Source organism: Hyla sarda, chromosome 5, assembly GCF_029499605.1.
Source record: "Hyla sarda isolate aHylSar1 chromosome 5, aHylSar1.hap1, whole genome shotgun sequence".
NCBI classification, from domain to species: Eukaryota; Metazoa; Chordata; class Amphibia; order Anura; family Hylidae; genus Hyla; species Hyla sarda.
This window is the reverse complement of record NC_079193.1, coordinates 224,015,697-224,033,815: the sequence shown is the minus strand read 5'-3', so window position 1 is coordinate 224,033,815 and position 18,119 is coordinate 224,015,697. Positions and strand designations below refer to the sequence as shown.

The following is an 18,119-nucleotide window of genomic DNA, read 5'->3' as shown; positions in this document are numbered from 1 at the left end:
ACAAACCTGTGTAGAGGAAGAGTGGTGCAGTTGCCCATAGCAATCAGATCGCTTCTTTCATTTTGGACATTTGCTTTGGCCAACTGCACCACCTTTCCTCTACACAGGTCTTGATAAATCTCCATTGGGTCTAATATCCAGCTAGGAAGTAGACAGATAGACATGAATGGAGTGGGCGTGACGTGACTGCACCAGGGGGCGTGGCGTGATGTTACGTCTTCCACCGCGGGAACCCATCATTCTAAACATACTGTTTAGAATGCTAGATGCTGCACGGAGATCACAGGAGGTCACAGCGGCGGGACCCCCGCGATCAGACATCCTATCCCCATCCTTTGTATAGGAGATAAGATTTCTAGGGGCGGAGTACCGCTTTAAGTAAGGGAATGATGAACTACAATTACAAGCATTATTTATCATACCCATCCCAACCAGCAATTTTTGTTCTCTATTTTCTGGAAGCCATCTACTGTAGATCTGCTATTTGCTATGAGCAAAAGACACTGCTCAAAAAAATAAAGGGAACACTTAAACTAAACAAAATGTAACTCCAAGTCAGTCACACTTCTGTGAAATCACACTGTTCACTCAGGAAGAAACACTGATTGACAATCAATTTCACACGCTGCTGTGCAAATAGAACAGACAACAGGTAGAAATGATAGAAGTGGTTCTGCAGGTTGTGACCTCAGACCACTTCTCCGTTCCTATGCTTCCTGGATGTTTTGGTCACTTTGAATGCTGGCGGTGCTTTCACTCTAGTGGTAGCATGAGATGGAATTTACAACCCACACAAGTGGCTCAGGTAGTGCAGCTCATCCAGGAATGCACATCAATACGAGCTATGGCAAGAAGGTTTTCTGTGTTTGTCAGCATAGTGTCCAGAGCATGGAGGCGCTACTAGGAGACAGGCCAGTACATCAGGAGACGTGGTGGAGGCCATAGGAGGGCAACAACCCAGCAGCAGGACCGCTATCTCCGCCTTTGTGCAAGGAGAAGCAAGAGAAGCACTGCCAGAGCCCTGCAAAATGACCTCCAGCAGGCCACAAATGTGCATGTGTCCACTCAAAGGTCAGAAACAGACTCCACGACGGTGGTATGAGGGCCCGACGTTCACAGGTGGGGGTTGTGCTTACAGCCCAACACCGTTGCCAGAGAACACCAGGATTGGCAAATTTGCCACTGGCGCCCTGTGCTCTTCACAGATGAAAGCAGGTTCACACTGAGCACATGTGAGTCTGAAGACGCCCTGGAGAACATCCTCCAGCATGACCGGTTTGGCAGTGGATCAGTAATGAATGGTGTGGGGTGGCTTTTCTTTGGAGGGCCGCACAGCCCTCCACGTGCTTGCCAGAGGCAGCCTGACTGCCATTAGGTACCGAGATGAGATCCTCAGACCCCTGAGACCATTTGCTGGTGCAGTTGGCCCTGGGTTCCTCCTTACGCAAGACAATGCTAGACCTCATGTGGCTGGATTGTGTCAGCAGTTCCTGCAAGAGGAAGGCATTGATGCTATGGACTGGCCCTCCCGTTCCCCAGACCTGAATCCGATTGAGCACATCTGGGACATCATGTCTCGCTCCATCCACCAACGCCACGTTGTACAACAGACTGTCCAGGAGTCACCTCCGCTACCTCATCAGGAGCATGCCCAGGCATTGTAGGGAGGTCATACGGGCACGTGGAGGCCACACATACTACTGAGCCTCATTTTGACTTGTTGTAAGGACATTAACCCCTTAGGGCCAGGCGTTTTTCGGTTTTTGCACTTTCGTTTTTTCCTCCTTACCTTTAAAAAATCATAACTCTTTCAATTTTGCACCTAAAAATCTGTATTATGGCGTATTTTTTGCGCCGCCAATTCTACTTTGCAATGACATCAGTCATTTTACCCAAAAATCTATGGCAAAACGGGAAAAAAAAATCATTGTGCGACAAAACTTTTGGGGGCTTCCGTTTCTACGTAGTACATAGTTTGGTAAAAATAACACATTATCTTTATTCTCTAGGTCCATACGGTTAAAATGATGCCCTACTTGTATAGGTTTGATTTTGTATTACTACTGAAAAAAAATCATAAATACATGCAGGAAAATTTATACGTTTAAAATTGTCATTTTCAGAGCACTATAACTTTATTATTTTTCCATGTTCAGGGGGCTATGAGGGCTAATTTTTTGTGCCGTGATCTGAATTTTTTGTCGGTACCATTTTTGCATTGATCGGACTTTTTGATCGCTTTTTATTCATCTTTTCATGATATAAAAAGTGACCAAAAATACGCTATTTTGGACTTTGGAATTTTTTTGCGCGTACGCCATTGAAGGTGCGGTTTAAAAGGAAGTTTATTTTTATAATTCGGACATTTCCGCACGCGGCGATACCACATATGTTTATTTTTATTTACACTGGGTTTTTTTTATTCTTGGAAATTCCGGGTGATTCAAACTTTTATTAGGGGAAGGGATAATTCAAAGGGTTAATGATTTTTTTTTCACTTTTCTTATGCAATATTATAGCTCTAACATATAGGCTATAACATTGCATTTACTGATCTTTAACACTGATTGATCCATTCCTATGGAGATGCATCAATCAATCAGTGTTTTCGGTGATTGAATGCTCAAGCCTGGATCTCAGGCTTGAAGCATTCATTCGGCGATCGGACAGCGCAGGAGAAGGTAAGAAGACCTCCTCCTGTGCTACAGCTGTTCGGGATGCCGCGATTGTACCGCGGCGATCCCGAACAGCTCCCTGAGCTAGCCGGGCACTTTTACTTTTGTTTTTAGCCGCATGGCTCAGCTTTGAGCGCGCGGCTAAAGGGTTAATAGCGCGCGGCACCGGATCAGTGCCACGCGCTATTAGTGGCGGGTCCCGGCTTCACTATGACGCCGGGCCGGCCGCGATATGATGCGGGGGTTACCGTGTAACCCCACGTTGTATCACGGGAGCGGGACCAAGGACGTACCCATACGTCCTTGGTCCTTAAGGGGTTAAATCAAAGTTGGATCAGCCTGTAGTGTGTTTTTCCACTTTGATTTTGAGTGTGACTCCATATCCAGACCTCCATGGGTTGATAAATTTGATTTCCATTGATAATTTTTGTGTGATTTTGTTGTCAGCACATTCAGCTATGTAAAGACGAAAGTATTTCATACGATTAGTTCCTTCATTCAGATCTAGGATGTGTTATGTTAGTGTTCCCGTTATTTGTTTGAGCAGTGTATAAATGAACCAGAGTTCTACAGAAAATAGTTCATTAGAATTCATGCTAATCGGTTATAAAAGGAAGTGTGTTATGGCTATAATATAGCTGGTTAACAGCCACAGAGTCTCATCATCCTTATGGCCTGGTCACCTTGTTATTGAAGTGGCGTGGTTGCCTATCTTTCCCATATTTAATGTTGTGACATGATTTGCCACAAACATAAGAAACAATAAATACCTCTTTCTATAAGATATATTGCTAATGCTTTTTTTCATTATTTTGCAGGGATTGGTAAAAATGTCATCTGTGATAGAACAGCAACTCCCCTTGATGCTTTCCGAATGATGACTGCTGCCCACTATTATCCCAAGCTTATGAGCATCATGGGGAATGTCTTGCGATTCCTGCCAGCGTTTTTAAAGATGAAGCACCTGATCCAAGAAGGATATGTGGGGGAACTCCAAATGTGTGAGGTCCAGGTCCACAGTGGAAGTCTACTGGGAAAGAAATACAACTGGAGCTGTGATGATCTCATGGGTGGCGGTGGGCTGCATTCTGTTGGTAGCTACATAATAGACCTCTTGTCTTTTCTGACCAACCAGAAAGCAGTGAAGGTCCATGGACTTCTGAAAACCTTTGTAAAGCAGACAGACCACATAAAAGGAATCCGACAGATAACCAGTGACGATTTCTGCACATTTCAGATGGTCCTTGAAGGTGGAGTGTGCTGTACGGTTACCCTGAACTTTAATGTCCCTTGGGAGTTTAAGCAAGATGTCATAGTTGTTGGATCATGTGGTAGACTAATCGTAATGGGGACGGATCTGTATGGACAAAGGAACGGCTCCTCCGAGAGAGAATTACTTCTAAATGACTCCACACTTGTCAGAAATTCCCTCGTGCCTGAAAAGGCTTTTAGTGACATTCCCTCCCCATATCTAAGAGGGACTATCAAAATGATCCAGGCTGTGCGGCAGGCGTTTGAAGACCAGGAAGACAGAAGAACATGGGATGGCAGGCCATTGACAATGGCAGCTACCTTTGATGACTGTCTTTATGCTCTTTGTGTAGTGGACATGATAAAAAAATCTAACCAGACTGGTGAATGGCAGAACATAGTGATTATGACGGAGGAGCCCGAGTTAAGCCCTGCTTACTTAATAAGTGAAGCCATGCGCAGGAGCCGTATGTCTTTATACTGCTAGTAGACCCTCCAAACCTGGCCATATGGGGAGATGTTAACATTTGTAAATATATGCTGCTAGACAGGTGGTACATGTCTATGGTATAATTTATATACATCTAGTTGTTACTGCTGTAGTTGGAAAGGAACTGGGCCGCTTTCCACAGCAGACAAGCTGTGAACATTTACCAGAATGTATATTCGTATGGGATAAACATCTATGGGTATTTAACACCAATAGCATTTAAGTTATGGAAATTGGTCTTCATTGTAAATGTTCAAGGAGATTGCTTTACATGGAAAATCTGAATGCCAGTTCTGTACTAATAGTGTGTTGGCTATTGTTTATGTGCTGCCTAAACACATGGTCGGCTATGGCTTATTATATTATTCCTAGCACATTGCTCAAAAAACTTCCTAAAACTAAAGTTTCTTGTGGGTAGTGTCCAATGTAGGATGTGTTTTGTGTACAATAGTATGCTTTACTGTAGTTTTGTACCAATAAAATGGTATATTTTAATAGCTTTCCTGTAGGGTCGTCCCACTATAGGTTGGAACCTCATAACTTATATTTACTTAAAGGGGTATTCCGGCTTTAGACATTTGATCCCCTATCCAAAGGACTAAACAGACAACTGTTCGTTCAACAGATGTTCAGTCATGAACCTACTTTTCTTTAAAGTTTATGGCCACCTTGAGACATAGACTTCCAAGATTGGAAGCTTTTTACTCCCACCACAAGTTCTGGGCCATTTACTTGGACCTTATTCAACAGGTGAGGACTTCCAAGGGGCGGTTGGGGGATCGGCGCTGGCCAAGATTGGACACATCTGGTGAGTAAAAGATTTATTATAAAAAATGTTTTACTCACTGGACGTGTCCGATCTTGGCCAGCGCCGATACCCCCCACCGCTCCTTGGAAGTCCTCACCTGTTGAATATTGCCCAGGTCGGGGAGGCTGCAGACCAGATAACCTTTCTCATCCACGCAGACCATTGTTGTGTGTGAGTTCACACAACCGCCTTCGGTAAGGGTTTTTTACCACTTTAAATTGGACGCTGGAGTGGCGGTTTTACGCTATGGAGTGCTCTTCTTTCTTGTTTTAATTTACTTGGACCTGACAGATTCCCTTTAAAGGGGTACTCCGGTGGAAAACTTCTTTTTTTTTAATCAACTGGTGCCAGAAAGTTAAACAGATTTGTAAATTACTTCTATTAAAAAATCTTAATCCTTCCAGTACTTATTAGCTGCTGAATACTACAGAAGAAATTGTTTTCTTTTTGGAACACCGAGCTCTCTGCTGAATCACGAGCACAGTGCTCTCTGCTGACATCACGAGCACAGTGCTCTCTGCTGACATCTCTGTCCATTTTAGGAACTGACCAGAGAAGCAAATGTTTGCTATAGGGATTTTCTTCTACTCTGGACAGTTCTTAAATGGACAGAGATGTCAGCAGAGAGCACTGTGCTCGTGATGTCAGCAGAGAGCTCTGTGTTCCAAAAAGAAAATAATTTCCTCTGTAGTATTCAGCAGCTAATATGGAAGGATTAAGATTTTTTTAATAGAAGTAATTTACAAATCTGTTTAACTTTCTCTTTCTGTACTTTATATGTTCGGACTTGCTTAAGCTGTATTACATTTTTTTCTTATTTTTGGATGAGTGTATGTAGGCTTTGGAACCCATTACCAGTTATAGAGTTATGGTCTCAATATACAATATTTTCTACTAAGAATGGCAATCCCAAAACCAAATTAAAGGAGTACTCCAGGATAAGAAAACGTATCCCCATAAGGATAGGGGATAAGTTTCAGATTGCAGGGGGTCCGAACCCTGGGGCCCCCTGCGATCTCCCTTACGGGGTCCCGGCAGTCAGCGATGTGCTTATCACCCTCAAGTGAATGGACTGTGTGAAATAATCAACCAAGTTTCATCCACATGCTGCGAGCAGCGTCTGTGTCCAGACATGAAGAATGGCCTCGGCTGATACCGGAGCTGCTGGAGATCTATAACACCGTACATTGCTCCACTGGATACACTCCATTCTATTTGATGATGGGCCAGCTACCAAAAGATAGAGCATTTGGACTCCCTTCAATAATTCTCCACAAGCAACTGTATTGAGGGGGCGTGTCGGCTGCCGTGTCATGTGGTTGTCGAAACGCGCTATTTAGGCAAAGAGCCAAGGGCCACGTACGGGAGATTGTGGGGGGCCCCCGCGGTTGGACCCCCCGCAATCTGAGACTTATCCCCTATCCTTAGGATAGGGGATAAGTTTCATATCCCAGAGTTCCCCTTTAATATTGTAACTTGAGGGACCACTGTATAATGGACTATTTGCCTCTCCATTCATTTCAATCCCTATAGTGGCCTCTGAGGCTATATTCACACTACAGCTGTGTCCTGTGTCAGACATGTACTGTTCCCCATTTAGGAAATTACATATAAGTGGTTCTCAGTTTGAGGTACACACGTAATACAGCTAGGCCAGTTTTTCTGTCTCTATCCCTGTGGCCAGTCCTACTTTTATATCTAAACTGGGAATAACACATAGCTACACTTCTGTAGCAAAAAGTACATTGCTTTGTATAACCTACAACCAGTCCATGTGGATCAGCCTCGGGCTTATGCATGCGAGTCGTGCTCAGCTTTATTCATTGAGGCACTCCTTTAGTGACTCTTGTAGAGTGAACCTGTGGTATAGGCATGTGAAATAGCTTGCGAATGAGTTTTTTTTAACCTAAAGTAGAATTGTGTTAATGTAGTTCTTTATGTAAGGTTGGATACACATTGCCTTTTCCCCCTTGGATTAGTCTGAACTGTATGTCAGCAAATGCTGTTAGGCAAGTATATGTAAGTATACCTAGGGCTGGGCGGTATACCGGTTCATACCGATATATGAATTTTAACCCATACCGCAATACCGGTTTGGCCCCTCCCCCTCGGAAATGAATGAATCAGCCCAACGCTGTGCTGTCCCCACATTGTGGAACTAATCATATGTGACCCGCTAGTGCGGTTCTCTCCCCCCCCCCCCAATTAATTAGCAGCCCAGTGCTGTCCCCATCGGGGTAAATACTCACATGTCACCCGCAAGAGCTGCCCTCCTCTTCCTCCTGATTCTGTTTGTTGCGGCCACCGGCGCTGACACTCTATACCAGTGGTCTTCAACCTGCGGACCTCCAGATGTTGCAAAACTACAACTCGCAGCATGCCCGGACAGCCAACGGCTGTTTGGGCATGCTGGGAGTTGTAGTTTTGCAACATCTGGAGGTCCGCAGGTTGAAGACCACTGCTCTATACTGTGTGGTATCCCTATGCCCGGGCTGCAAAAAATAAACAATTAACTTTAACTCACCTCCCGTTGGTCCGGTACCGGCCTCATCTGCTTCCTGGGGACAGGAACGTCAGACAGCCGTCAGCCTATCACCAGCTGCAGCGATGTTCGGCCGGTGATAGGCTGAGCCCACTGTCATGTAAGAAGCCGGCCAGAGCTCCTTACATGACAGTGGGCTCAGCCTATCACCGGCGGAGGCGGAACATTGCTGCGTCCCTGTGATAGGCTGACGGCTGTCCGACGTTCCCGTCCCCAGCGTAAGGCCGACGTCGGAACATGCGTTTTATTTTGTTTACCTTTTGCAGCCCAGGCATAGGGATACCGCACAGTATGGAGTGTTGGCACCGGCAGCCGCAACAAACAGGACGAGGAGGGCAGCGCTTGCGGGTGACATGTGAGTATTTACCCTGATGGGGGCAGCACTGGGCTGATAATTCATTTGGGGGGGGGGAGGAAATATACAGTGGAACCGCCAAAAGTTACAAAAATACCATGATACACAAATTTGGTCATACTGCCCAGCTCTAAGTATACCGCAGATAATTAGGTTGTAATGCAGTAAATTATACTACTTCCATAGATGGGATCCTGTAAAAAAAAAAATATATATATACTTTTTTTTTCCCCATTATTAATTTATACCATATTACCTTGACAGATGAGACTGTGGTTATTAAACAGCTACATCATGAGATTTTTAATAGCATTTTATGATGTATTCAATAAAAGGATGTCATTAAAGTCTATGGAGGACGCATGTGTTAAACGGATGCCTTATAGGGCATCTGACACCTACAGAATATAATGACATATGTTTAATGGATACATTGGGAAAAACTCACAACATATCCTTTCAATAGATCCTAAAATAGTCTATGAACGACATGACTGTGTTTGTCATATGTTTTTCGCATATGCATTCTTCAGACCCTTTCCTTTTTTGTCACATTTTGCAGCCATCATTCCACATTTAATACCCCATAATGACAAATTGAAAATGGAATATTAGAATTTTGGCATAATTAAAAGGTCTGAATATTTTTGTCAATGCAATATTTTAGTATTTCCTTTTGCGATGATTTTTAACATTGTGTTTTTACTTTGTCATTATGAGGAGAATAACGCATAAGGCTAGGTTTCCACATGTTTTTTTCAGGTGTTGTTCTGGAAAACTATCACTGCATGTCAGAAGTGGATCCAGCTGTAAAGAGAAGTATAAGTCCTTCCTTTATATGTCCTATTCCTTTTGAATACACTTCTGGCATTGGCTCAAAAACTGCAATGGCAGTTTTCCAAAAAACACTAGAAAAAAACCTGTGTGGAAACCTAGCACAGGGTTGCAACATAACAAAATGTGAAAAAAAAAAGTTGAAGGGTCTGAAAACTTTCCCAATGCATTATTGGTGTTTTAAAGGAGTGCTATGGCACTTTTTTTTTTTCTATTAACCCTCCATGCTGGGCTGCAAAGTGAAACAAAACATACTCACCTGCCTACGTTCCCCCGATGTCTGTGTCCCGTTCTCCAGCCCGTTTTCTTCCGCTTCCTGCCGGTCGGTGAGTCATTCTGCTCTCAGCGTATCACCGGCCGCAGCAATGTCCCGCTGCGGCTGGTGATACGCTGAGAGCAGCGTGACTCACCGTCTCCCAGGAAGCGGAAGAAGAAAGGGCCCGGAGAACGGGACACCGACATCGGAGCAATGGGGGAACGTAGGCAGGTGAGTTAAAGTTTGTTTTGTTTCACTTTGCAGCCAGGCATGGAGGGTTAATAAAATAAAGTGCCATAGTACTCCTTTAAGTGTTGGCGACCAGTGTTTCTGATATTTTCTATATTAGTGATTTAAAATGGGGAAGGGTAAATGTGTATTTGTGGTGATCTAGAGAGGTGATGGGTCTAATATTTGTGGTCATTTAGGATTTGCTACTATAGAGATGAATGGTCTCTGTGCTACTGTATATTGCAGAGGATAAGGGCTCAATACTTATAAGGCTGCGTTCACATCACGATTTCTCCATCCAACTTGAGTACACTATTTTATAACTTAAAATCGTATATAAAGTCAGATCCATTGACCTACATAAAAAAATCGAATCCATTACACACATCCGATTTGATCCGCATGCGATTTCACACGATTTTTGATCAGGTCTGAAATCGGGGTTGACCACGATTTCACACCCGAACAAAAATTGTGCGAAATCGGATGCGGATCAAATCGGATGTGTGTAATGGATTCGATTTTTTAATGTAGGTCAATAGATCTGACTTTATATACGATTTTAGGTTATAAAATAGTGTACTCAAGTTGGATGGAGAAATCATATTGTGAATGCAGCCTAATTTGTTTCAGTCAGATTTGTACACCAATGGGAAGAGGAAGAGTGGTGCAGTTGCCCATAGCAACCTATCAGATTGCTTCTTTCAGTTTTAAAAAGACATCTGAACAAAAATGAAAGAAGCGATCTGATTGGTTGCTATGGGCAACTGCACCACTCTTCCTCTATACGGGTTTTGATAAATCTCCCCCGCTATCCAATAGAAAAATCTCTGTAGGTCTCAGTAGAAAATTGGAGCAAAATGGTAAAGGTCCCATTCAGTTCTATAAGCACTCAAGCATGTTATAGCGTCGCTGTGTATGAGACTACATTGGCTAAAATGAAGAAATCCATGTGACCGTATACTACATCTAGTTAGGCCATGTCACATTACTGCAGAAAGTACATGCGCTTTTTATAGCTACACCAAATAAGGATGTAACCAGCAAAAATGTAATCCTATTAAACAGAGAACATTTCATTATAAACAAAATATTCTCCGCTGAGCAGATCGTGATGCCACCCACAGACAAGATAGGATTTCATCTATAGAGAGCGCCATTTCCCGTACAAATGTAAACTGCTATCTGGTTTCTCTTCTATTTCACTTATCTTAAGATGAAGGAGAAAAGGAGGGAAAAAAACAATGGGCTGCTCCCTGTGTAGTATTTCTTAGAAAATGGATGATAAAAATACCCGCCACCAACACCCAAGGTGACGTACTGACCTTGAGTCGATATGCACAGAGGTGGGTGGGGCCCCTGTGGTATGGTGGGGGGTGACACAATTGAGATAGCAACAGTCTGCTGCTCTCACCCCTTATTTTTCCGTGTTCCCGAGGGAGACGGACAACAATGGCAGTGTAAAGAGTAAAGTGTTTTTTTTTTTGAGAGCACTACTGTGTTGCAACGGGGGTCAAATGAAACAGAGTTATGAGCCAGCACTTATGCAGGACTAACTTTTATTAGAAAAAGAAGTCAAAGATGAAACAGGACAACACATTTCGGCACACACTCGCGCCTTCCTCAGGTCCACAATCACAAATCTGTATAGTCCTGGCCAGGGTTCCTGCGGGGCGGGCTTGCCCGCCCGCAGGAACCCTGGCCAGGACTACACAGATTTGTGATTGTGGACCTGAGGAAGGCGCGAGTGTGTGCCGAAACGCGCTGTGCTGTTTTATCTTTGACTTCTTTTTCTAATAAAAGTTAGTCCTGCGTAAGTGCAGGCTCATACCTCTGTTTCATTTGACCCCCGTTGCAACACAGTAGCGCTCTCAAAAACCCCCCACTTTTTACTCTTTACACTTATCTTAAGAGGCTTTCTCTGAAGAGTCTATGAATGTATTATCATTTTGTGATCACAATCAAACCTTTTGTAGCCAATGCAAGGCCTTGTTTTCATTTAAATCTGTGCCTACTGTATGAGTATACATTTGAATACCGGCAACACGGTATTGAAACGTATACCGCAATATAACTTCAGCCTAAGGGTTGAATTAAAGTTCGGTCTGCTTCAGGCTAGGTTTCCACTTTGGGCAAAAATGCCCAAATTTCCCACAACGCTTTTTTTTTCCCCTGAAAAAAAATACCGCAGCCAGATGTTAGCTGCAAGTCAATAGGGAATTGCAAAACTCAATACCCCATGGTGTTTTTTTTGTTGGCTTTTTTTCTTTTTAACTCCACTTTTTAACTGGCCTTTTTCTGCATTTTTGGGCTCAGTGGCAGTTTTTTAAAACTGCAGTATGTTGCGACTATGGCGTTTTTTCACTGAAATCTTGACACTCTTCTCACATAGTCTAAGGAAGTGAAAAAGAAAAAACACCATCAAAATGCAAGGTGGGTTTTGCATTTGTTTTTGTTTTTTTCTGGACACAGGAATAGGGAAATTTTTACACAAAGGTAAAAAAAAAACACCCGAAAAACGACAAAAATGCAGGAAAATGCAATGGTACTTTTTCTGGCATTTTTCCATTTTTATTTCTCTCCAGAAAAACGCAGGCGAAAAATAGTGGAACCCTAGCCCTAAGGTGGGGCAGAATAGTGTGGTGGACTGCGAGCACAAGATGAAATGCCTCTTTGTCAATATTCAGACAAATACCTGCAGCACGTTACATGTGAACAAGATCTTATATTTGCACCAGTTATCTAACAAATTACATTTTATTATTTGTAATATATTACAGAAATGTCTGGTAAGGTATCAGTGACCTTACATAGGTAGATTTTGTTTTAAAAAAAAAAATGGTCTTGTAAATTCCTGTTTTATTGCCACGTGTGCTTACAGATTATTGGGAGGACACAATAAATTTAGTTCTTATTTGGTGTCGAAGTCCAAGGCTCCTAGAACATCCTTTATTGCTAACTGCAGTAGCATCTTAAAGATTGTTATATGATATATGCAGGGGTCAAGTCCTGCAGGAACGTGTGGGAATGGAGTTCCTGCACTTTTTCCACAGCAGGAACACCGTTCCTATTAGCAGGACCAGCTCTTGAGTGGAAATCATGGGTGAGTTCCTTCACTTTTATTTTTCCAGGACTTGACCCCTGGATATATGGTTTGTTACCTTGCTGATGTATTATTACCTATGGGGTCACGCTACAAAATGTAAATAAAAAGGAATGTGAAATGTGAAGCTACTGTTCTCTTCTGATAGTCTACTACGGAATCCTCAGTTCAATAGTAAGACCTTAAAGGGGTACTCCGCTGCACACATCTTATCCCCTAGCCAAAGGATAGGGGATAAGATGTCAGATTGCAGGGGTCGTTCCTCTAGGGACCCCGCAATCTCCGGACCGGCATCTGTGGCGTCCGGAACACGGAAGCTTGTAGCTCAGCTGCAGGACCCCCGTGATCTAACATCATAACCCCTATCGTTTGCATAGGGGATAAGATGTGTACGGCGGAGAACCCCTTTAAGGACACAGCCCATTTTGGCCTTTGAGACGTTTTCGTTTTTTCCTCCTCTCCTTTTAAGAGACATCATTTTTCATTTTCTTCTTGTGCAACCAATTGTACTTAACAATAACACTTTTTTATTTTACCATAAAATGTACAGCAAAACCAAAAAATTAAAATTTTTGGGGGTCATTTAAAATAAAAGTTTTTACGTAGTACACTTTATGGTAGCACTGACATGTTCTCTTCTTTATTCTGTGGTCAATATGGTTAAAACAAATAACTATCTTTACATATTTTTCTATTGTACTGCTTTTGGAAATTTATTAGATAGGAAAGGCCTTAAATGTTTCTATGGACACAACTGGAAGTATAGTTTGCAAATTTAAAGGGGTACTCCGGTGAAAACTTTTATTTATTTATTTATTTTTTATCAACTGGTGCCAGAAATATAAACAGATTTGTAAATTACTTCTATAAAAAAAAAAATCTTAATCCTTCCAGTACTTATCAGCTGCTGTATACTTCAGAGGACATTCTTTTCTTTTTGAATTTATTTTCTGTCTGACCACTGCTGACACCTCTGTTCTCTGCTGACACCTCTGTTCATGTCAGGAACTATCCAGAGCAGGAGCAAATCCCCATAGCAAACCTCCTGCTTTGGACAATTCCTGACATGGACAGAGGTGTCAGCAGAGAGCACTGTGGTCAGACAGACAAGAAATTCAAAAATGCTTCCTCTGTAGCATACAACAGCTGATAAGTATTGGAAGGATTAAGATTTTTAAATAGAAGTAATTTACAAATCTGTTTAATTTACTGTAACCAGTTAATTGAAAAAAAAAAAAATGTTTTCCACTGGAGTACCCCTTTAAAGTTAAAGGAACATTGGTTACAATGCTTGAATGTGGCAGAAAGAGGAAAGCATTTACCGGTCTGTTCCTGACACCAGTCATTACAATTGAATGGAGCTTTGAAAAGACACAGGAATAGAGATGGCACTGACCAGCATAGAGGGAGCAGGAGTCACAACACTTCAAGCAGGTAACTTTATTCTGACCAAGATGCAATGCAGATGGTGCGCATGCACAGCGACATCACACGGAGGGTAGAGTCGTGACGTCATGATACTCCGCTGTGTGCAACTCACACGGGGGGGATGAGCCATGAGAGATTACAAAATAAGATGTCTTAGGGCCGGAGTACCCCTTTAAACGTGGAGTTTATGTAGCAGCACCGCTGCAATTTTACTGTGATTTGCAGCACGATTGTGTGATTATGTAAATAGCTGTGGAATTGCAATATTTTAAGGCAGTTTTGGAAGACAGCGGTAAATGCCACATGTGAACATTGCCTAAATCAGTGTTTCCAAACTGCACTGCGGCACCTCAGAGAGCCATGGATGGAGAGAGCCGCTAGGGCCCCATATCAGGAGTGCTGCCTGTCCACAGTAAAAGCAAGCAGGTGGACAGATAGACAGCAGTGATGGAAGGCAGAGGCTAAAAATGCTCCTCCCTTTCAATAAAGGGCCAATACTGCCCCTCCTCCCTTACTGGAGGCTGTGTAGCTGCTGGACAGAAGCCCCTGCCCCAGAAATAGTGGATGCCATACAGATACAGTGACATGGTGATGATTTTTCCAGGGCTAGTGTACCTTGCGCTGCATCACCTGTGGGCCCGAATCCGAATTTTCAGCCCTTGGGTGGCCGTGGCCCGCCACCCAGGGGGTGAAAATCCGGATTAGTCCAGAACAGTAGCGTCAGCATGCAGAGGATACTGGACAGGACAGATCCCTTTAACCAGGATGGATCAGGACCTGGAGCTGCTGTACTATGGGTCATACTACTACTACTACCATCCCATTATACTATACCAGTACTATGTGTCATACTACTACTACCATCCCATTATACTATACCAGTACTGTGTGTCATACTACTACCATCCCATTATACTATACCAGTACTATGTGTCTGTCTTACTACTACTACCACCACTCCCATTTTACTATACCAGTACTATGTGTCATACTACTACTACTACCATCCCATTATACTATACCAGTACTATGTGTCTGTCTTACTACTACTACCACTCCCATTATACTATACCAGTACTATGTGTCTGTCTTACTACTACTACCACTCCAATTTTACTATACCAGTGCCACACTAAGGCTCCTTTCACACTAGTGATTTCTCCGTTATTGAAGTTCCGACGCATGTTCCGTCACGATTTTTTGGGAAAACCTGCTGTTACAAATCCCCTGACGGCCGAGACTAAATCGCATTGCAGCCTATGGGATTTTGTAACTGCCCGTTTGCACCCGTATATGCCCGTAATTAATTACGGACGTTATACAGTGACGGGACATCGTGGCGGAAAAATTACTGCATGCAGTAATTTTTCCGCCATGATGTCCCGTCACTGTATAACGTCCGCAATGAATTACGGGCATATACGGGTGCAAACGGGCAGTTACAAAATCCCATAGGCTGCAATGCGATTTAGTCTCGGCCGTCAGGGGTTTTGTAACGGCAGGTTTTTGCCGAAAATCGTGACGGAACATGCGACGGAAGTTCAATAACGGAAAAATCACTAGTGTGAAAGGAGCCTAAGATAGTGGTGAACTGAAAATGTTTGGGAACCACTGGCCTAAATGGACAGATTTATATCCCAAAAGTGTAAACAATTGGGGAGATTTATCAAAACATGTGCAAAGGAAAAGATGCCCAGTTGCCCATAGCAACCAATCAGATCGCTTCTTTCATTTTGCAGAGGCCTTGTTACAAATGAAAGAAGCGATCTGATTGGTTGCTATGGGCAACTGGGCAACTTTTCCTCTGGACAGGTTTTGATAAATCTTCCCCTCTGTTGTTATAGGGTGGTTGACACACTGGGTGTTTGATGCATTTCTGAATTGCATAAAAAAATGCAATGAAAAGATCCACTTGTTTTAGTAATCCTGCAACAGCAGCAGCCAAAACAGAAATCCATTCAGGATACGTTCAAATGTACAGGATCCTGCGCAGACTTGATGCGCAGGATTTGTAACTGCAGATTAGAAGCTGTGCTCATTCAGCTTACATTGAAATCTGCAGCAGAAACTCCTGCGCATCAAATCTGTGCAGGATCCTGTACGTGTGAACGTACCCTTAGGGTACGTTCACACACGCAAATTTTTTAGCGGGTTTTCCGCTGCGTATTTGAAAGTGGGCGGGCTCTTCTCTGCTGTCTGCAGCAGATTTTCCACGGCGGAAAATCCGCCACATTCCCTACTGACTTCAATGGGGCTTGCGGCGGATTTTCTGCAGTGTACATTCCGCTGCGGAAAATCTGCTGCGGACAGCTGAGAAAAGCCCGCCCACTTTCAAATACGCAGCGGAAAACCCGCTAAAAATTCAGCGCATGTGAACGTACCCTTAGCATGGATTTCTGGTAATTGTGGGGTCCTGGTCGTATCCACTAGGTGACAACACAACCCCATTCACTTACATTTGCTGTGATGCGACCATTGACCTGTGTTGGCGACCACATGGCGACCATTGACCTGTCTTGCAGCCAATGTAGCACGTGCCTTATTTATGCACTGTCTATTCCCATATTTCAAAGGAATGATCAACCAAAGTCTTAAAGTATACCTGGAAAGTTGGATTCCTTCATTTCACTCAGATCTGAAGAATGGGCAGGAATTTGTAGATATGCTGGAAAGAGTGTTTTGTCTAAAAACACCAAAAAATGCCATACTCCCCACATCATGTTTTTTGGGAGGCCAAAAACATTGTGGCCAAATGTTAGGCGGGAGTCAAAAATAAAGTATGAAACACTATACCAACCTGCCATTTATATGTTTTACATACTTTCAGCCTTTAGTGGTATTTTATTTGGGTCATTGGCTGACCTTCAAGATTGTAAAATGCTCTGGTTACAATATTTTTCCACACACCAAACCCCCTCCACCCCACAGGTGTACATCTATGTTGGTGCCCCCACCCACTAAAACAAAGCCTTAAAGGAGATCTGCAGTGTTAGACACTTAACCCCTATCCGCTGCTCAGAGCCACGATAAGGCCGGGTCCCCTTACGGGAGATCACAGGGTAGGGGTTGTCTCAGCGGTTGGACCGCCGTGACCAGACACATCACCTATCCTGCGGTTAGGGGATAAGTTTATAACAAGCATGGAGTTTTTTGGAATAAAAAAGTTTTTATTTTATTTTTTTACAGAAAATAATGCTTTGTCCAGATGTTAGCTGGCATTATAAGGTTCAGTGGCAGCATGGTGTAGCTATGGATTTTTTTCACCCAATATGTGGCGTTTTTCTCTTATATGCTCATAGGCTTTTCCTTACTTAAAAAAAAAAAAATCACATGTGCAGATGTGTGTGGCATTTATTCATTTTTTTTTATATACTGCAAAAAAAATAAACCTGCGTATACTAAAACACAAAAGCTGCTCCATGATGTACCATCAAAACGCATTTTTGTAGCTTTTTTTCTCCTCAAATGAAAAAAATAAAAAATAAAACAATCCGAAAAGGAGTGTGTGAAGTAGACTGTGATGAATAATAGCCGCAGATAATTTTTCCGAGTCACGTGACTCACAACGGCCTGTCCTGAAGCTTACTGGGATGCGGTTTATAACGAGGCTGAAGTTGGTTTCTTATTCGGCAGCTTCTTCTTCACTGAAGTTGGTTTCTTATTCGAGCATTTTCTTATAGATGACTGTGACTAATAAACATTTTCTCCTCTTATTTCTCTGCAGTAAACCTGTTTTTTTATACATAAATGTAGAATATTATTTAGGAACAATCGAATTCAGAAAAAAAAAATCTATGTTTGTGTTTTTGCTGAAAAAAACGATAGTAAAAAAGTGGATGAAAAAATATGCGTTTTGAATAAGTAACTGAGGAATTTAAGGGGTTAAATGCAGTTGGGCCACTGACCTAAGTGTTTAAAAATAAAGAGTAAGGGCCCCACCATAATACCCAGCTGTGTCCAGCCCGGCCCAAAAAGTGGATTGGCAAGAAAACAGGTGCCAGCCTTGCCAACTATATGCATTTTCTACATTTTGAATAAGTAACTGATGAATGTAAGGGGTTAAACACGGTTAAGCCATTGACCTAAGGGTTGAAAAATATAGAGTAAGGGCCCGTCCATAATACCCAACTGTATCCAGTCTGGCCC

The 18,119-nt window shown here is 42.8% G+C and overlaps 2 protein-coding genes across 3 annotated transcripts in view; one reads left to right on the top strand and one right to left on the bottom strand.

Annotated features, from left to right (window-relative positions):
- Positions 1 to 4,768, top strand: part of GFOD1 (Gfo/Idh/MocA-like oxidoreductase domain containing 1) — a 53,865-nt gene extending 49,097 nt beyond the window's left edge. For both annotated transcript variants that reach the window (XM_056521195.1, XM_056521194.1), the window contains exon 2: positions 3,494 to 4,768. In XM_056521195.1, the coding sequence (XP_056377170.1) occupies positions 3,494 to 4,413 (920 nt within the window). In that variant the 3' untranslated portion in view covers positions 4,414 to 4,768. The remainder of the gene's footprint in view (positions 1 to 3,493) is intronic.
- SIRT5 (sirtuin 5) overlaps positions 1 to 18,119 on the bottom strand; it is a 100,110-nt gene that overhangs the window by 72,139 nt on the left and 9,852 nt on the right. The window lies entirely within an intron of this gene.